This window comes from Pecten maximus, chromosome 2, assembly GCF_902652985.1.
Source record: "Pecten maximus chromosome 2, xPecMax1.1, whole genome shotgun sequence".
Taxonomy (NCBI): Eukaryota; Metazoa; Mollusca; class Bivalvia; order Pectinida; family Pectinidae; genus Pecten; species Pecten maximus.
Window position 1 is genome coordinate 35,903,043 of NC_047016.1, and position 21,124 is coordinate 35,924,166.

The 21,124-nt window shown below is 34.6% G+C and overlaps 1 protein-coding gene across 1 annotated transcript; it reads right to left on the reverse strand.

The window, feature by feature from the left end:
• Positions 1-139: 139 nt before the first annotated feature.
• LOC117321920 (dopamine beta-hydroxylase-like) lies at positions 140-16,429 on the reverse strand. Its single transcript, XM_033876547.1, has 12 exons — positions 16,003-16,429; positions 7,287-7,433; positions 6,929-7,102; positions 6,059-6,142; positions 4,558-4,737; positions 4,121-4,223; positions 3,041-3,207; positions 2,626-2,808; positions 2,126-2,185; positions 1,475-1,602; positions 744-897; positions 140-307 (listed from the first exon to the last, which is right to left on the reverse strand). Exons 1-12 carry the CDS (start codon positions 16,270-16,272, stop codon positions 218-220), a joined length of 1,740 nt encoding a protein of 579 aa, XP_033732438.1. The 5' UTR covers positions 16,273-16,429; the 3' UTR covers positions 140-217.
• Positions 16,430-21,124: the final 4,695 nt, after the last annotated feature.

Genomic DNA, 21,124 nt, shown 5'->3' on the forward strand with positions numbered 1-21,124 from the left:
TCTTGAGTTTTTTCTAGGAAATCTATATTTTTGTTCGTAATTATTCTCTGTTGTTTTCGTATCCCTGATAGATGAATGGAGTTTGCTAATGAATACTATATACGAATATAGATAACAATTACACACATATTCGTTGTCCTTTTTTATTTGATCATTGATTGTGTTGTCTGCGTTGTGTTGACGTTTACAAGTTGATGTTTCAATTGTCCGGATCATATCAGGTAAACAGACGTCTCGAGCGACATCGAGATTTTGGCTTTGGGAGAGGTAGGTGTATCCTTGTCTTTTTGGCTGATTCCCATTCCCCCTGTATAGAAACAAAGGATTTAAAGAAACAATTGTAGTACGTGCACTCGATACAATGAAATATTAAGAAATGAGTTTTGAATTTCAATTAATTTGTAAAGATACAGCGATATCGTTAGCAGACTTTAAGATTTGTTCAGATTCTGGTCGTGAAATCACAATTTATCAGTAATTCAAAGAGTTTGACATTGATCAATTGATGTTTCGGAGTAATTTGACAGCGCCGGGAGATAGTGATGATAAGAAACAACTGTTACAGAATATAAAACAATCAAAGTTACAGATCTCTGAAGTCGATAAACACAGGCTTGCCTTATACACAAGAAGCATGATTACGAAATTTAACCTCGTAAAACAACGGTTATTGGCCTCTTATTTATTCACTGTTCACAGAGTTTAAACGGAACTACAATTTTGTAACAAAGAGGGCGACTTACCGGGAAGCGTGAGCCGTCGGACTTATTACACTGCATTGAGAGTGGTGCCATGTCGTACAGAGACAACAGAAGCCTGGTAGTGGTGGGCGACCACCGGATTGAATTGTAGTTTTCCCGGTCACCCTTCCTCCACGATGTCCCCTCCTTATCCCACCTGGAGAAGTCAATATCATTTGAAAAACAAAAAAACAATACATCGATGACAACATTGGAATATGAAGTTGAAATGACAGTCAAGACACAACTGCAACTTCAGTTTTTTAGCGAGGTTAAATTTCGCAATCATGCTTCTTGTGTATAAGGCAAGCCTAGGTTTATCGACTTCAGAGATCAGTAACTTTGATTGTTTTATATTCTGTTTTTTTAGCGACCTGAGAAGTCTTCGAGGATATTACTGATCAATGAAATGTAAGTCAATGCAAGGCTCACTTTGCTGTCAAACCCCAGTTTCGTCAATATTTCTTAGCATATTCCTTTCTTTAACTAAATAAATCCCAGTAGAACATTCAATTATGTAAGAAAACTAGCTACTTAACTAAAAGTTATTTGCTTAAATCTAATGATGCTTACCTATGGAAAATGTTAAGATAGAACCGGGACATGGAAATTAAAAGCATTTTGAAATACCAAATCTAGACTTTGACTGGTTAACTGCACATATTTACGAAACAGAGACTTTATACATATTTCTGAAAGTATATAAATTAGCTTTGTAGAAATATGAAACCCACTCGTTGAGGAATCCGAAGAATTTGTGGAGACTGGATGTTTGTACGGATGACTTGCAAACTTCGAGGTTGGTTCGGGGATAATACAGCACGTAGTTGACACACATCTCGTCCTTGATAGAGAACCCTCCCTAACAACACACAGCAAGGTTGGTATACAGACAACAGACAATCGATATATAATATGAACACTACATTTAGTAGATTATACTAGGACTTGGCCGTATCAGACTTCAGTAGTGTAAAGATACACGAAACCAAATCCACTAATTCACTATTTAAAACATTTGCGGAAATAGGAAGATTGTTATAAAACTGTCCGACCGTCGTATCATTTGAATCCACGGATACATTGAGTTGTTTAAAATTAGGTTTTAAATGATAAACTTTCTATCAATTTTACATTTTATCCCAATAAAGCAGATTGTGTATTAGCACAAAAATAACTTCTATCTCCTGATCAGGGAAAGTTAACCATATATAAATCAAAATGCCTTATAATGTTTAAACGTTGCAATATTTAAAATTTTATGTTCTAAATCTTAATTCATCAACTGTCGTTTGTGAAAAATCAATATTTATGGAAACATAGCAATGGTTTGAGTACGATTTATTTTTTAATTTTTGCACAATAGTAACAATCAATAGACATACCACTGTAACGTTTGGCCTGTCCTCGGTATGGTAGTCACAGGTCGTCACCAAGGCATCGCCCTACAAATAGAAATATACTCCAATCTCTGATATAAAATCATCAACGTTATAATGAAACTTTAATATACCTTTCGTAATTCTATTACATTATGGAATATTTTCAAATGCAATGATAACTCATCAACTCTGTGTGTGTCGGAAATTGGAACTCTTCTATGTCCATCGAAAGTAGAGCCGGAGATTGCATTGACATCAAATGATATTTTGTAGATATATGAGATCATATTTGAGCAAGTTATTGTACAACAACATTTAATTGTGGGATTCCGTCCATTTTTTTCATATAAATAGGTAATTATAAGCTATACTTCAAATACTATTTCCATGGAAATTTTCAAACTAACATTTATATTAGATAAAACAAAGTCAATTTAAACTACTAAGTACGTCATTGAAAATTGCACACAGCTAATTCAAAACAAAAAGGATGTGCACCCTACCGGTCGAATCTCCACCGGAACCGGAAGACGACGTATTTCCTGGAAGTGTGGACTGTAATGGTTGTCCCGGTTGAGTTCTGGTAATTCTACCCCATCGCGTACGTGTTTGGTGTAGACTTTCCTTCCAGTCAAATGAGTATGTAGCTGTGACCCGAATATATGTATGCCATGATGTCCAAGTCCCTGTAGGAAAAGTAAAGATCCCTTTATCAATTTATTTATTTTTTAATTTAATTTTCGAAAATATCTTCAAATAGGAGGGCTTGTCAAGATAACCATAGGAAACTTGTTCCAGCTATCAAATATATATACAGATTGCCTGGAATCTTTGTCAGACAATATCTTGAAAGGACGATTTGCAATACAGTTTGACGTGAAATTAGAACTGGTTTCTGATAAGTTTTTGAGTTCCTACCAATGATGTACATTCGGCAATGCAGTATCCAGTAAGCGGAAATGACCTCTGACCCGGAGGAATGGCCATTTTGTTTGTGTATTCTAATCCAAGCTCCATAATTCCGGCGTCATGGCGACGCAAATGTCGCGTGACGTAAAATCTTATTCCAGACGAATCCACCATCCCTGCAATTGTAACACGTGTGCATGAATGATTACAAACAATTAGCTGTACATACCATAGATGTATTGTATAAATGAAGGGAAAGAGAAAAGAAAAGAAAAAAAACATTAAAAAACCAGGAAGCTATTTATGATCCACCTAACAAACAATCATGTCACCTCACTGTTTCTAAGACGTCCATCACGTCAACACAAATCGTGTTGCATACATGTATATACCACATTATGGCCGGCCACCAAACAAGACAATATGCAATTTAGTCCAATTTCGAATGTTATATCAATACCCTTGATCATGTAACGTCAAAGTCCATATCTTCAACCATACAAGGCTATAGTTCACACCTTGCCATATGATGTTGTAGATAAGTTCATAACTATTTTCATTGATTCTATGTATACACTATGAGGGCACTATGGTCTGATAGTGTTGTCGAGGGACGGCATAGTACCTGAGGCGGAGGCAAGGGTACTAGTCTATTCCATCTCGAAAAAACTATCAACTAAATATTTCACCACCGGCGGATCTGTCAGCGTCAACCATTTTCGGCGTCTGCGTCAATCACAACTGTAACAGTGACGTCACATGGATTCACGTTCAAATTTGATAGCCAATTGGAAGTCAGTATTCTGTCAATCCATGTTATATACTAAAATGATTATATTACCTTAAATTATTGTTGTAGTTGTTGTAGTGGAATCCTTTCAGTAAGTAATATCATGAATAATCTATGGATTATTAAGTAACATTATTCTTGAGAACAAATTGTCTTGTTCTGGTTTTGACAGTCGTTATCTAGATCATTCTTACGTCATATCTGACCTGTGTATAATCAATTTTGAGTCATGCTTTCAGTTTTGTTAACATGTTAACATTGTCTTATTGTTTTTAATGCTTCTTATTAATTTCACATACCTTTGACCATATTAGGGTTATTGTAGTGAATCTCTAGCAGGATAAAGGAAGAGGACGATTTATCACCAACAGGAGTTCCGGCTTCTGGGGGCAATATAAACGGCTGTAAATGGAAACAATACAATTAAATAGGGCACCTGTTTATATTGTACATGTAACATAATACTTTTTAAAGTAGTTTCAACATTATTTTGTTTTCAGAAGTTTTATTACAATTGTTCTTCGAAACATCATATATGGAGGATATGGAAAATCAGCTGCAGACTTATATTTATGTCTTTCCTTAGATTGGATTACTTTATCAGTTAAAATACTGCTGTTATATATTTACCGTAACATATTGTTACAGTTTTAAAATAAAACAATGCATTCATTAACCAAGTGTTCATCTATATTCGTCCAAAGATGTTGTAGTATAACTTTAAAAAAACACATACTCCTGCTCCCATCGCCCACGCTCCTATAACATTCCGACAGGCTGACAGTCCTGGAGGCTTTCCCTCCGCCATTCCGGGCCCGTTATAAGGTCGGATGACGTCGTCGGGACCGATTTCACACTGAAATACCTCCATATGGTGAACTAGATGTTCACTTCCGGGCTGAATGACGCTTTCGTACTACGGAAAATAAATGTTGTTTTTAATAATCATTATCTACAATTTCAACATTTTTTACATTTTAACCAGTCGAGTTTTATTGAATTCTTCATTGTGAAAATCTGTAAACGTATTCATTTTGATGCTTATAAATTATAGCGCTTAACCGACATTAAAGCTACTTAGCGCAATAATGAAGTGGTGCAACCTTGATACCGGCCATAGATAATAATATATAAAAAAAACTGCATTAAGCGCAATCATAATTTACCCGAATTATTCCTGCGCGAAAAGCGCTTAAACAAAATATCCAGTAATACTAAAAGATGTTTACAGTATTTTCCTGTCATTTAATTTACAAGTTGTTCCTCTGGGGTTTTCTGTTTGCTAAACGCGGTAGTAGATATATTGTTCACCTTGAAATAGTCCAAATGAGTGTTTAATATTTCAAAACCAGCGTCACATGTATCAGGAGACTTAAAATTATACTTTATATTTGAAAATACTTTTAACACGTATGTTTGTTTTAAATGATTTGTAGGTGTATGATACATCCTTTCAAACGAGAAAAATGTTATATACATGTATATAGAGAATACATGGTCAGTGTTTTAAAATATAAGCTGTATTTTGGCGAGGATAAAGAAAGACAAAAGTGGCGAGCCTTGGCGAGCCACTTTTGTCTTTCTGTCCCGAGCCAAAAATACAGCTTATATTTTCAGACACTGACCATGTATTGTATTCATCCTGCAACAGTCATGAAAATAATCACCAAAAATAATCATTTTGAAGTGAAACGGTGTTAAAAATGACAGAAATATGTTCGCCTTTTAGACGTAGTTTCACTTTGAAGTAGGTCAGTCGAACTGACGCACGTGCTAAGATTCTAAAATACAGCTGTTTTCCGTCACTGCCGTATACAGCAAAAATATATACGGTGGGTGTATTCCAACAATGCGGTGACAGTTGCAGGATAAATCTTTCTATACGCTGTATTGTTTTTTGTGCATGCATTATCTGACACATTAAAACTTATTCTATTTAACTGCCGATAGGTGTTCTTTGTTAGATAGAAAGGACATTTGTTAAGATATTTCTTATCAACCTTATTGAAATGTGGTATTCAGACAGATGAGGAAGTCGTGTGTAATATATGTATTCACCTTGATAATATGGTGTTTTTTTTTCAGACAGGTGAGGACGACGTGTGTTACACCTGTACTCACCTTGATGATATGGTGTTTTCAGACAGGTGAGGAAGTCGTGTGTTATACCTGTACTCACCTTGATGATATGGTGTTTTCAGAGAGGTGAGGTCGACGTGTGTTACACCTGTACTCACCTTGATGATATGGTGTTTTTCAGACAGGTGAGGAAGCCGTGTGAGATACCACCAGTATGTGGTATCCTTATCAGGAACAGTGATCTGCCAATCAAAACAATACTTTGATTAGATATCGTGCTAAACATAAAACTGATTGGCTTGTGAAAGTCTAATATTTGGCCTTCAAGCTTGTACATATACTAATCTGAAATCTTAAGTCACCATTTGAGGACCAAACGTCAACATCAGTCTCTGGTACTGCATGCTTTATACGTCGTCGCTGGAGTGTATCATGTACCTTAAAGTCAATACTGATAGATAAGACAAACAGATCTACAGGACAAACGACTGATATATGCATCCTGCTTCTATATGTACTTATGAGATATGTAAACATTATGTCTACAGAAAATATGGTAAAGATCATATTTCCAATATGCATTCATTCGCGGAATCTCGCAAATATTGTATGATCAAGCCTTTAATGTAAAACGTCAAAGTAAGAAATAGAAAAATCTTGGGTTTGGTACCATGAAATGAAAATAAAGTTGATTCTGAAGAAGACGAATTACATTACAGAGCAATGATACGTCATTTTTCGCTCATGTTTAATAAACAGCATTCGGTTGATATCATATTTTATTATGTTGTTGTTGTCCTATGAAAAAAGGAATCCCGACTGGAAAAAGGAACCCCGACTGAAAAAAAGAAATCCTGACGGAAAAGGGATCTCTGACTGAAAAAAAGAAAGCCTGACTGAAAAAAGAACCCTGACTGAAAAAAGAAAGCCTGACTGAAAGAAGGAATCCCAACTATATATTTATGTGATACTTGACTCTATAAGCGCACGTTTGCCAACCAGACTCCATATTACTACAGTTTACATACCGAGGGAGCAGTGACTTCAAATGTCCAGGTGTCACTTGGGTACACTGGGATAGGTATGTCCGGTTTGAGAAGCTGTACCCGAGTGATCTTAACCCCTAGGTCAGACAGTGACACGCCCTCCAATTTCTGTGGACTAGACTCGCCAATGAAGAACAATATATGAGTCGTACCATTCTGCAATCAATAAGAGGTTGCCATAACTTTGAATAGTTATTCATACAGTTACAAATCTAATCATTAGCTTCTTATGTTAATGGGTTGTTGTTGTTTTTTTGCACGTTTTTTGCAATATTCTATTTCATTTTGTAAATACACAGTCACGCCACGTTGAAGTTAGAACAAACACTCTCTTCCATACCTCTATGATATAGTCGTGTACATCACATGTATCGAATTGTCTTTGGAACTCTAGAATGCGCTGATGCCTTTCTGTAAATGATGATATCAAAACGAAGTCCTGGTGAGTGTCGACATGCAGTTGGCCACGATCGTCCGTCCAGCAATCCTACGGAGAGATAGACAGAATTAGATTTTAATCACTTCACTATTATAACATGCAGTTATTTCATGATATTGCATAAACAAAAATTGAAAACAAAAACTAATCAGTAAATGGATGAATTAAAACTTCCTGATATCCTGTTCAATGTCTTGGACCTTTTCTCCAATTTCCCCTCCAATAACAAAGCAGAGCAGATGAATTTTACATAAACCTGTCCAAATTTTTAATATCACTAACCGAGCTCTCCATGAACTAATATCAACCAATCACCATGACTGTTATTCAATGAAATACTAAAACAATTATCTGTACGTTGCTCAATTATAAAATTTTAATATTGCTTGTCACCAACAGGGATATATCTCGATTGTGTGCATATGGAGGAAATCCCAAACATATTACTTCCATTTTTATATCAATATGCATGGGCTCGGTGTCATACTGGCACGCCAGTGTGGTAGAGTAGGAGGAATGTAGAACATAATATCATTGTTATCTCCAGAATGTAACATCTGTTCAACTACTATAATTGATTTACATTTTGTTGTTTACAAATGCTCAGATTGTTTTAGTCTAACATAGCAACAATAGTTGACAATATCAAGACATTAAAACAATTCAACAATTTTCAAATGAAATGTTTCTACGGAAGCCGAATAGGACCAATGAAAACAATAAACTTAGTTGGTTTCATTAATACATAAATACAAATTCTCTTATATACGAGATATTAACTTGTTATTACGAGAAATAAACTCGTATATACGAGAAAGAATCCCGTATATACGAGAAATAAACTCGTATATACGAGAAAGGAACTCGCATATACGAGATTTTTATTTTATTTTTTAATAATACCAACTATATTGTTTTCATTGGTCCTATTCGGCTTCCGTATGTTTCTCTTATGGTCACGCATTTTATTAAAACCTACGCAGTTATTCTAAACTTCCTACGATATATATAGGTACGATCTCTATCGAAAATCGTTATTTAACTTAATACTGGCACAGGATAGGCGAATCAATTGTTTTATAGGAATTTGGTCACGTGTTCATTGTGTTTTCAATTTATTTGATGATGCGTGGTTGCATCATTTATTCGGATAGAGTTCACAAAACTTAGTAGAGCTTACAATGCATCGTGTTACATATGAAGTCGTATAATACCACATAATCTATCAAATCTGGCCGATCATGTGTGAAATAACGTATCGCTGATATGTAATAAGTATAGTCTATTTCCTGTAACAAGATAACTAATTGGCAGGATAAAATCTCATAATCGACGAATGACATGGCTAAATTTTCATAATTGGTATCATAGCAGTGAGACAGGTGACGTATGCTACGACATTGTGCATGATAGTTTGTGGGAATATATAAAGTACCACAAAGTGAACATATGGCAATTATGTCGGCAGACTTCCGTCCATATCTAGTGACGGAATATGATATATTATTTGTAAGTTCGAATGATCATCAGTGGTCAATACACCATTTACGGTCTGCTACACATTTATCACAGTGAGATGTGTAAAAGCAGTCACCTACCACAAGGGCTATCTTAGGAAACGCGCACACTTGATATTTTCCCTGTTAAATACCATATTGTTTCTCAAATATCGCTGAATACCGATATATTTCATAAGTGCCAAGCCAGTTTGATTAGAAGTATCTTTACGGTATTTTTTCCACGTAGTCATTCTTGACGACAAAAAACTAGGCATGTGGGTGCCATATTGACTTATCTTGTTCATAAGTCTGATCACATTGATGGAGTCCGATGGCCCAATAGCACATTATAGAGAATGCGAAAATACGTATAGATAAGGACGGTGACTACAACATAAAGCATTGACAAAATTACTATAATAACGAGACAATATGACAAAAAAAACAATAGGCAATACTGTATTTGAAAATACAAAGCCCTATGTAATATTCCACAAAATGTAAATTGGAACATTGCTGTTGTAATATCTTAGATACACGGTAATTGTAAATTTGAAAATGAAATGTGATGCCCAATTGATGTTCAAAAATATTAGCATTAATCTGGTTGATCAAATACTCAATAATCATTCAGAATTTCACAATAAAAGTATCAAAATAATAGTCCTGCTATACATATATTTTATGCTTCTTGGACAGAATAGCATGTACATTGTAAGCAATCAATACAAATACAAAGTACGAGAAACATATTATAATACATCAGAACAAATCGTACATTTCATGTTTGTTAGACATTCCATCCATTGGTAATGCAAAAGTAGGCCACATGAGGACAAGGCTGAAAATCCATGTCTAACGAATTTCGATACACAAACAGAATAGGGGCAAAACCTTATCTAGGTCTTCAAATTCTACACTGCCATCTGATTGGATAGTACAAGCAGTAAGATATTAATAGGTAGCGAATATCTTGTTTGAAAGAGTCGATGACAAAACAATATTTGTATTTTTTTTTTCGAATTACGACATCTTGCAGACCCCCTACTTAGAATTCAATTCCGAAAAAGTATGACAGTATCATGTTCTAGAACAATCCATATTGTTCTAATTCAATAGTGAATGCAAATATAAAACAATGCACCTGGCAAATATTGAATACAAATAGAAAATATTGCATAAATTTACATTTAGTGAATACAAATATAAAACATTCAATATTGAAAAGTTTGACACGCCATAGTTACTCACTCAAGCCTGAATGATTTGGTATTAATTGAACCCCTTTCATGGCGACCAGTACACGTTTGTTGTACATACGGAAACAGGAAGTGCTACGTAAATTTATAAACATTCAATGTCGTAAGAAAGACAACGAATTAAAATTCAGATTGAATTCATTCTCATTAAAATGGAGGAAATTAATCTTAATAGACTGTGTGTATTCAACTGTGTAAGACACGGCGTCGTATTTCGTGGATGCGTTAATAACGTATCAATTTTAAATTGCACACGATTTTTAATGCAATATTTCACGAATATATCAGATTTACTGTTCAAAACCTACTATAAAGTTTTTTTTCTTTTAACAAACAAACGTTTATGGGTCAAACTATCGAATCACTGTTCCTGTGTGAATTAATTGAAGCGCACGTGGGTTCGTAAGTAAGGGAGGTCACATGCAATTGTCAGATACGATAGACGACGTGGTCGAGCAGGTGACCACGTCCCTTTAACTACCTACCACCACCGCCACCACAACTACCACCCCTCACCATCACCGAAGTCAAACCCCACCACCCACAGCCACCCACCACTATCACCACAGTCCACCCCCACCACCCACAGCCACCCACCACCATCACCACAGTCACTCCCACCACCCACAGCCACGACCACCAACACGATAACCCACCCCCTTAACGGTAATAAAGTACTAAGCGAATCCTTTCATGTAGTTATATTATTTTAGCTGTATTCATTTGTGTGTAGAATAGTTTGCTATGTATTCCCATGGACAATCAAATTATGTTACAGTATTGTTAAATGTATGTTTATATATCTAGAACTATATATTCTATTAAAACAGCAAAATAAAATCAAAAAGTGTTTTACGTTTCTGATGGCTTATGAATGAATACCGAGTAAAAACAAAAGCACACAATTAAAACACCATCATACAGTTTTAGTGAATTGTTTTTCTTTAACATACGACCAATAATTGAATGAGTATTGTTACATTTGTATCTGTTTTAATATAGGTTTCTCTTTACTATCTATTAATGTCTTTTAATTCAATTACTATGCTGAATGGACTTTTTTGCGAAACAAATATTGACCATCTTTCATCAAATACATTACTGACGTCATCGGCCTTTCCACACTGGTCTTAGTGTTAAAGTCCATTATTGGTTGTTATGGGGTTATACGGTCCTCTATGTATGTGAATGAAATCGTATTATCGTGGATAACGTAGTATTTTAGGGACTGTCGGAGAATGGTCTCTATCTGTTAAAACAATCCGAAACAAACTACTTCATAAAGGGATGTAACCGAGACTACAGGTAGTGTTCGACATTGATCGTGTTCGATAAATTGTATTTTGATAGTGTTGTGTTTATTTGAATATGAAATATTTGAAGGACTAATATTGTAGGTGTCATTATTATTTGTACAATATGTAAGAGGAGTTCGATAAATTTATTTATTTTATCGACACAAAATACGCCTTTTCATCTCCATCACTCAGTGTCGGAATGATCATTGTAACTGAATAATGCATTATTGCATTCTATAAATGGTGGGTCGAGCGATGTTATATTCATTCATTATCGTGATTCTGAAATATGATGCCTCTTATAATCATCGCCGTATCTTACTCTATACCTGGGAATACCATAGCTATCAAATCACAAAGTAGTTTCAGGGATGAACACACTTCACCGACAGAAAATTCAATCAACTGAATATTTTGATAGACAATGCTTTAATATCCTAATGATCAGAAGATCATATAAACCTTTTGTATTTGATATTGTTTAATTGTTTTATAATTGATACTTGGAATATGATAAACGTGATTTGTGGAAATTGTTATATGTAAGCATTAAAGCGTAGATTAACAAATGCATGATAGAGACCGGTGTGACTAACCTCCCAGACTGTAAAACTGTAAGTATTCGTTATGATATACTATACATGATTTTACGCTTGATATTATGGACATAAAACCATTATATTTTAATCGTGTGACCCATATGAGTTGTTGTTTTAAGATAACAAAGCCTATCCTAATTAATTCTGCTCTATTTGTAGGCACACGTGTCTGATTTCCGTGCATTAAACCCAATAAAAGGATGACATTGTGGACACCAAAGGACGGTATTTCGCATAATTTACTCTCTTTTATTAACCCACTGAAACCAAATACTGGGTAAATACTTAGCCTAACCATCCTGTGAGAGTTCTAGTACATTCACGCTCTCAAATTACCTCCCTTTACAGGCTTTTTATTCACTGACTTTGTCAATAATGATTAATAACATATCAAATTTGTATATGAAAACAATGTTCGTTTATCCCTGTATCTCGACACGTTAAACCAGCCGCTTTGTTACATTTGTATACATAGTTGTGTCCTTTGGTGTATCGATCTATGACCCTAATACGGATCTAATTCAATTAGCATTTTGTGTATACATCACTTTCTATTGGTGCATGGTATCGTACTTTCTATGTACAGATCTCGATGTGATGACCGTTTACGGTTTTTACAGAGTGCCATATTGAAGTTGGTTTATATCCTAATATGAGTGTATAAATCTGGTTCCCTAACTCCTATTGGCTTATGGTTTATCTGTTTATTTTTGTTTAACGTCAGGGTCATTTAAGGTGTTAGGTTTTGGAGGTGGAGGAAAGCCGGAGAACCCTGAGAAATACCACTGACCTGCGGTCAGTACCAGGCAACTGCTTCTTGTAGTTTTCAAACTCGCAACCCAGAGGTGAAGGGCTAGTGATAAATTGTCGGGACACCTTAACCACACGGCCACCGCGGCTTCTAACTCTTTAAGCAACATAGTCATACCACAAACAACATCATATTTTGCTCAAACATTGTATTCATAAAGTATATGATCTTATTTTGCTTAAGTTAAACTTACGGTTCGATTTAGATCTAGATTCTGGCCGGTGTCATCTATTCCGGAGCACCTTGTCTTATTGTCCTTGTCATTTTAAGGAATCTATAAGAATCTATATTTGTTGGTATTTTGTCTTCGTTTTATCTTTTTAAGTTAGAATAAGGTATTGTTTTATGTTAGTATTGCCTGTTGATTTTACATATGCATTTTCAATCAGTTTTGTGCATTTCACTTTATATCTTGATAACCACATCAATCCAAATGAAACCCTCCAAATCGTATGAATAGTGACAACATTTACGTATTATGTGTTAATTTCGTACTACCTTTAATATGAACACAGGATACTGATGATGAATTCAGTGTATTCAATTCCGATGGCGAAAAAAATTCTATGTTAATATACTTGGTTTTACCTCAAATATTCTGAATATCTCGAAGTGGTTTCATGGTCGACATCGAGGTAAAGATAATGACACCCGACTGTATTTAATTGTAAATGTTGTAACACTAAATAGGTTTGATATGTGTCATTTGATGCATGGCATTATGACCAAAACCTACAAAAGCATATGATATATTCTTAACCATTTTTGTCATTTGGTATGACCCTAATATGATTTTTATTTAATTCCATCAATTTAATATATCAAATATATTACTATAACTTTATTCTGTTTTAATTGAATACTAGTCACGAGTTTGCAGATTTTGTAAATTCCGCCTATCACTTTTCCCTTGGATTCGATTTGTTCTTGATGTATGAAATTATCATTTCTTTGGTAGTTGACTTATTGGATAAGCATACAAGCAAACAAGTCACGATACGTCTTTGTGAGGTTTACGTACTCAATAATTGTGTAGTTGAACTGGAACTACATATTTGTTATAGGTAAGACATACGTATATGTTATACAATGAAGTTACAGTAATAATACTGACTTTTTCATATCGATATTTGACAGAATACTGACTTCCCGTTGACTACACACTATGGTTCTATGAGTGGATAGGGTCGGGCACGATGCCACCCCTCGATAACATTATAAGTCCAAATGGACCTCAAAAGAAGGTAATTTTGTATGAATATATTCCATAATAATAATTAACGCAAAATGGTTCTTCAGTTAATAGGAAAAGAGAATCGTGTTAGATTGCTTTCCCCTAGGAATGCTATTCCCTACGTATGCTAAATGGGAACGGTTCGTTGCATACTTTACAAACGGTGTGAGGTGATGGCATGATGGTAATTTCATGGCACGAATGTTGTATAAAAATAATTCTTGAAAATAGTTCTTAGCCATGAATTATAACAGTAAATTTCTACCCAATTTTATCAAAAAGCTGCCCTTTTTATAGGAAGACTGTCGTGTTTTGCTTTACTTAATTTTTTCCATCGGTAGGCAATTGTTAATCGGAAACGAAACTGTAAATTTCTTAAAAACAATTTAACCTAATGTTTCGCAATGGTTAGCCATATAATACTCATAGTATTGGTGAAGAAACGAGTATTTTCTGTTTCTGTTTCAAAAACATCCTTATGATATTTATTTAGTGTGATTGGTCCTACTATCATCTAAATTCACAACCACTTTTAACAATTAGTCGTGATTCAATGAATAATGAATACAAAAACATCACAACACAGTACACATGTTATAGCAGCTACCTGCATGGAATACACAGTACCAATTGATGATATTAGAATGCAAAAAAAAAGTATTATAAAACATCGCAAAATAGCATTTGATATTAAATTCAACACATAAAAACAAACGCGCAGACAGGAAATCGTTAGACGCAAAATTTATAGAATAAACATGATATTAATATTGCTACGTTTCATGTTTACGGTACTCAGAGGACGATTAAACTTGCAAATAAACCATAACGTGAATACTATTGTCTCATGGAACATGTCAGGTGGGAGGACAGATGTAAATTCTGCACGATAACGGTCCGTAACAGGGGAGGACCAACATTAGCGACGAGACGCATACAAATGGATTGATATCAATGAAACTGATATAATTTTACAGCAATTTAGTAGTGTTGGATATTACCATTGACGTTTGTCATTGGCAAACATTCGAAAAAAAATTAACAGCAATTATCCTCGCTTTAAGCCAAAATTTAAAAAAAATCAAAATAAATGAACTCAAAACTACACCATAAGATTGTTCTTTAAAGCGGAACACAGATTCAGTTCACAATGATGACATCATCGCATAACATCCGTTAACTTGTGTATAAAATTGTGTGTAAATGAAAACCAAAGTATCCCCATCATCATCAATAAAGAGCAGAATCAAACAATAATGACTGAGGAGAAATTATACTTAAGATAATATTTACCTCTTAATGCAAATCACATTTAACATGAATCATGTTAAACGACGTTGGGGTATCTTTTTCTGTGGTATCATCTATTGACATCATAATTCAAATGTGGAGATGGAACTTTCACGGCATTGTAATTGGTGATATGAAAGTTTGGCAGGTTACATTTTGGCGATCTAGATAAGCCTCCGCCAAATCGCCACATTAAAGTCCCGCTAAACATTTTCCGATATACGGTACTAGTTTTAATACTGTATATCGGTTCATTTTGGTGCCAGCATTTTAATACAATTTTACATATAAAACAATAACTGTCTTTAATTCAGCTTGATATTTCGTTTACTCTAGTTAATGGTCCGTATGGTTTGTAGATCGTATCACATACACACATGGTTTTATTGGTTACATTAAGTGTACCTGCTAGATCAAAAATAAATACATCTCATTGGCTAATTCTCGAGGGAAACGGATTAGCAATAATACACTTCTTCTGATGAATATGCACATTATACTTATATTCTAATGCCATAAAATATTACTTAACAATCAACCTTAGTAATATAATTTGACCTTTATTTTGCATGAGCAGGACTATAATGCACGTGAATATCATGTTATAATATCAATTTGACTTCTTACCTGGAAGTGGTGTACTCCATTATTCTCCCAATAAATAGCGATGTCAGCGTCATTAGTCATACCATAGTCCGAGAATCCTAGACCAAACCACTGGTTTCTGTGATGGTCAACCTTGGCCTTCAACCGAAACCTAACCTGCTGTTGTACATTATCCACATCCCAGTCCAAGGACAGTTGTCCACCCGTGTCCAAAATAGTGTGGTATCTATATGTAGACAGCACTGTCTGGAGCACCAAGCTGAATGCCAGCGCTCTAGTCACACAGTTCATATTAATGCTTTTAAAGGGAGATTTTAGTTGAAACGTTTTACATTGTCAATATGAAAGTTATACACCAGCAAATGTCGCAGTAACATCGTATCTCTGTTGTAATAATCAGTTATGCATTAGTAACTGATACCTATGCTATATTGACAGAAGGTAAAGCGCTTCCCCTAGATGTATCGGCACACTGGCTGCTGATGCTGAAGTACAAGCATTTATTGGGTTATCCGAGCACCTGTCAGTCATCGGTGACGTAGACTTGGACAAAGCGACCTCGGACAGGTTGACAGGGCCACTGATGAGATCAAAGGAGGAACGCACTGTGGAAGGCGTGTCTGGTGTCAAAAATTTTACATTCACTATCTTTCGAAATCACGTGACTTTGAATATTCAATAAGGAAATCAAGGAACCTGTCTTAATTTGCAGCGTTTATTGAATTACCCTTACGTTTACGATGATGATGGCCTATTGCAATAACCGGAAAATATGGATATTATTGTTTAAGTGATTCTTTCCTGTTAAATAGAGGTTACACAACGAGCGGTGGTTGGATATGGAATTTATTTCACTCGCGTAAGTTATCTTTTTAAAGTTGCAAAAGACACGAGCTTTAGCGAGTGTCTTTTGTAATTTTTTGAAAATAACTTGTTTGAGATAAAATCCATATCCAAAAAACACGAGTCGTGTGACCTGTTTATACCACAATGATATCAGCTTGAATGAAAGGGAAACGTAGTCAAGTCTAATTTTGCGTATGCAAATAAGGTGTACAAATGACTGCCGGGACCCGGTGATTTGACGTCATTCGATTATTGATGACGTTAATAGCAATTCAGGTCAAATGTCACCATGTCAACCAATCAAAACGCGTTGAGTGTTTATTCTACGTGTGGTATATACTGAATTTTATCTAAAGTTGTAATGATTATTGCATGCCTTGGGAGTTGAATAACACCCACCTATTGTGGTAGAAGTGTTTTTCTCGAACCATCACGTGACAATTCTATTGTTCTTTATCCCGTAATATTGAAATCCCTAATTGTTTATATAATCCAAATATGTTTTAAAACATCAGTCATGTAAACCATACATACTTCGGAATCGATAATTAACATTGTGTATATTTTAATAATTTGATTTTTTTTGTATTTATCTGGAACTGGGATAAACACTGTTATTCAACGCATACACCTTACATTCGGCTTGATAGCTTAATCTAGCGTACTTATCAAACCTATGTCAAAATCGAGAACATTTGAAGTATTCACTCATTACATAGATTTAACTTTAAAACTAACGTTAGGTTCTGATAATTAGCAAACTGTTCGAGACTGAGATCTATGGAATAATGGAATACGTAACAGAATAAATGGATGTTTGATTAAGGTAAATCAATGATTTTATTTCGTAAAATATATTCCAATTTGTTAACAAATATCTAATGTCTTAAATCGTACATTACACAGCCTTAATGTCTGCAAAAAATAACATAAATCTCTAAAAGACGATTGCATTCCGCTCAAACAGAACGCCTTGCCAACAATATTAATTAAATTATTAACGGCCTTCTGTTTGTTCCCATCAGAAACTAAATCAATTGCACACGATTATCTTACATCTGGAAACTCTGGACACAGGATGTATGTTTTGCACGGTACGTGTGATTTCACTTCGTAGATTCGGTAGGTCGATATGGCGTTCCCGGAAATGCCAAAAGGCACAATGGTGCTCCGTGATAAACTCAATCGGGCCTGAAACCAAAAACACACCCCTGATCAATTATTAAGACCTGCTGACAATGGTCATATGAAAAGAGCATTATACCGTAAAACGTACTGTATGGAAAGTTATGTTCTGTCATCCAACAAACAGCTTAGCAGAGAGATTGATGAGTGTTTAGGCGCAGTGAAGCTACCAAATCAGAAGGGGATGAATTTGTTTGTGTGTAATGTGCCGGCTTATAAATTTCTTATCGAAATGGTACTCTTATATGGCATTTTGGATTTTCAAATTGTCATTCGGGAGAGGATACTAGGAAATAAAGAATAATAACAAAAAATTAATTCGTTAAGTGTTATGCGATTTCCCCGCTTTACGTGGTTTTCATATTTTTCATATTAAGCAATTTTTAAAAAGGTGGTAAAAAAAGTCAGGTTCAGGAGGATCAAGACTAAGTGTTCGAAAACCATAGCGTGGAGGAGCATGGATGTAACTATCTAGAAATGAGAAACTAATAAAAGGGAAAAGCTAATTTGAATTTAGATATAAGTCCAATCTTCACCCTGTAGATTCCTATCCATTTCTCTGTATCAGTATATGTATCAGTGACTGTTAAACGAGTTTGGTTCGTTCGACAATCTTTGTATTCGATCAAAACTATCTCGACATTTGATTTTTCAAAACAACTTGTCCTTATGATCAGCTGAAAACAAAATTAAAATAATTGAGATGTATATATAAAGGACTTAGCGCAGTTTGAATTATAATCATACAATTCATACAGTGTTTCTGATCTGCCAAATTTTTTCTTTCACAAGAAATCGTTATTGCGAGCTGCTTTGATACGCTGAAAGTTAGAAGTAGTTGATTAATTATCAGATGCGGGACAAATCGTATTTATCTAGTTAATAGCAGGAACATTAGGGTTGTTTATATTCACACTCAACAGAAAAAAGAGTTGATTCTCGTCGTACGAATACTTCTGAAGTATATATAGTAGAGTATAATGTTTAAAATGTTCTTTATCCACGACAAATCCTGGTTATCTTAATGAAAGTTCCAGACAGGTACATAAATACTATATTTGTCAAATCATGTCACTCTAATTCAAAAATGTCTTTTGGTAGCTTTATCTTTAACACCTAGACATTAAGATTTTTTTTCACATCAGATGACAACAACTGAGAACGGAATGTTATTAAAGGTAATTTTATTAATGACATTTATAAAATTGTGACGCTGCAAGTGCACCTTTTTTATGAATTCAAATATGATGTATACTATACAAATATTAAAGTACAATGACTTCTGTCCATATGCAGCAAGAAAAGGTTAGATACCAACTCAGGCACCTACGACGAGAAAACACAACATACTTGGTCATAATATTATCATGATATGATGCATAAAGCCGACATCATCCTATCCAATATTTGATTAATACTTTGACAAGAGTTTAGCAAATCTATTGATAGTTTTGAAGAAGCATACATAATTCATATTCGAATATACACTTGTTATCGTTCAGGGTGCGGTATTTCAGTGGTTTTCTCCTCGCGCTGTCTTGACTATACACTTGACGTTTACAGCCTGCCATTGAGCGAGGTCTAACGCAGGTGCTGTGGGGCCTTATACCGGATAAGGCTGATGGACAGTTCAATTCAAGACATCTCTCTGAGAAAATTAATTTATAGAGTGTGATTAAGGATCGTTTATTACTTTGTTGGGACACGCAAACCCTTTACAATGTCCATATTGGTTTATAGATAATCACTGGTAAGGAGAACGAATAATGAATGTATATAGAGTTTCTTTCACTGCGAAGACATTTCCGACAAGGTTAAGTGTTAAATCAAGGAAATATTCATTTCTAAATTTGGAATAGGCATTGACAAACGTTCTTTTATATTTAGCTATAAACCCTTATTTGTCTAATATTCAATTATACATCTTTGGTGGCTCACGATTCATTCAAATCTGCTTCAATCCTTTGTAACATTCATGTCGTAGAGAAAGAGTCATGTCATTAATAATCATCAATAGGTTACGAAGACATTATCGAATCCAATAAGTGGAAATTATTTTCTCCTGTTTTAACCTGATGGGTTGTCAGGAGACGAAAGCATACTTTGGCAACAGAATTGACGATTAAAAAACTTATTGTACTGGGAATATATATATATATATATAAGGCGTCGCTAATACTACTATTTCATTCATAATTAATAATTTGTTTTACGGGATAATTTGCATAGTGAATAGGAACCTGGACAAGGCCTCAATGAGGTCTTGCTGCAGCTACGTTTATGTTATTAATGTCGAAATATTCAATTAATGAAAAATAGATTAAAATAATTTGACAAAATCAATCTATATTAAGGCGAACTATTGTGCTGAAATATATTGGAAAATCAGAAATTTTAGATATTATTGTAACACCCAATTTATGATAAATTGATGAGTTTACACGGGGTTTTATTAACAATGTCGCGATTTTATTTCTATTTTTCATCTAGCTAGCATACGATGAACGTAGACTATGCCGATGATACTAAAACCAGATATGACGATTTCCAATGATCATTTTTTGGACCAGTTAATATATATTTATTCTTACTTATTATTTCAATATTTCCAATGGACACATATATATTGTGCATTCTTTTTATGCTGTAAACAGAGAATATCGACATAACATCGAAACCGTAATTCTAAATAAAAATCGATTAAAATGGATGCAAAGTATGAGCAAAAATATTGTAATAGAGACATTTGGAAAAGTAAAAGGAGAATAGCCATGTGTTCCAGAAGGGAAAACGTCTTCTGAATCATCATAATGAGAATGGATCTCCTCGTCAGTGAGGATACTATATAGAATCATGTAAATCTACTAATATATTCGTAAGCGATCTCACCAAGGAACCTGATTATACTGTTAGTTCTTAGGGTTAATATTTCGCGTTTGTCCCAGTCAAAACTATTTTCGCGGAAATTTAATTTCACGCAATCACGCCCTGTTAACATTCTGCAGTAAACGCTTCTGTACATTTGTTTACATAAATATTCGCTGGATTTATATTTTCGCGTTATACACAATGACCCCGAATATTGTGAAATTAAATGCCCGCGAATATGACC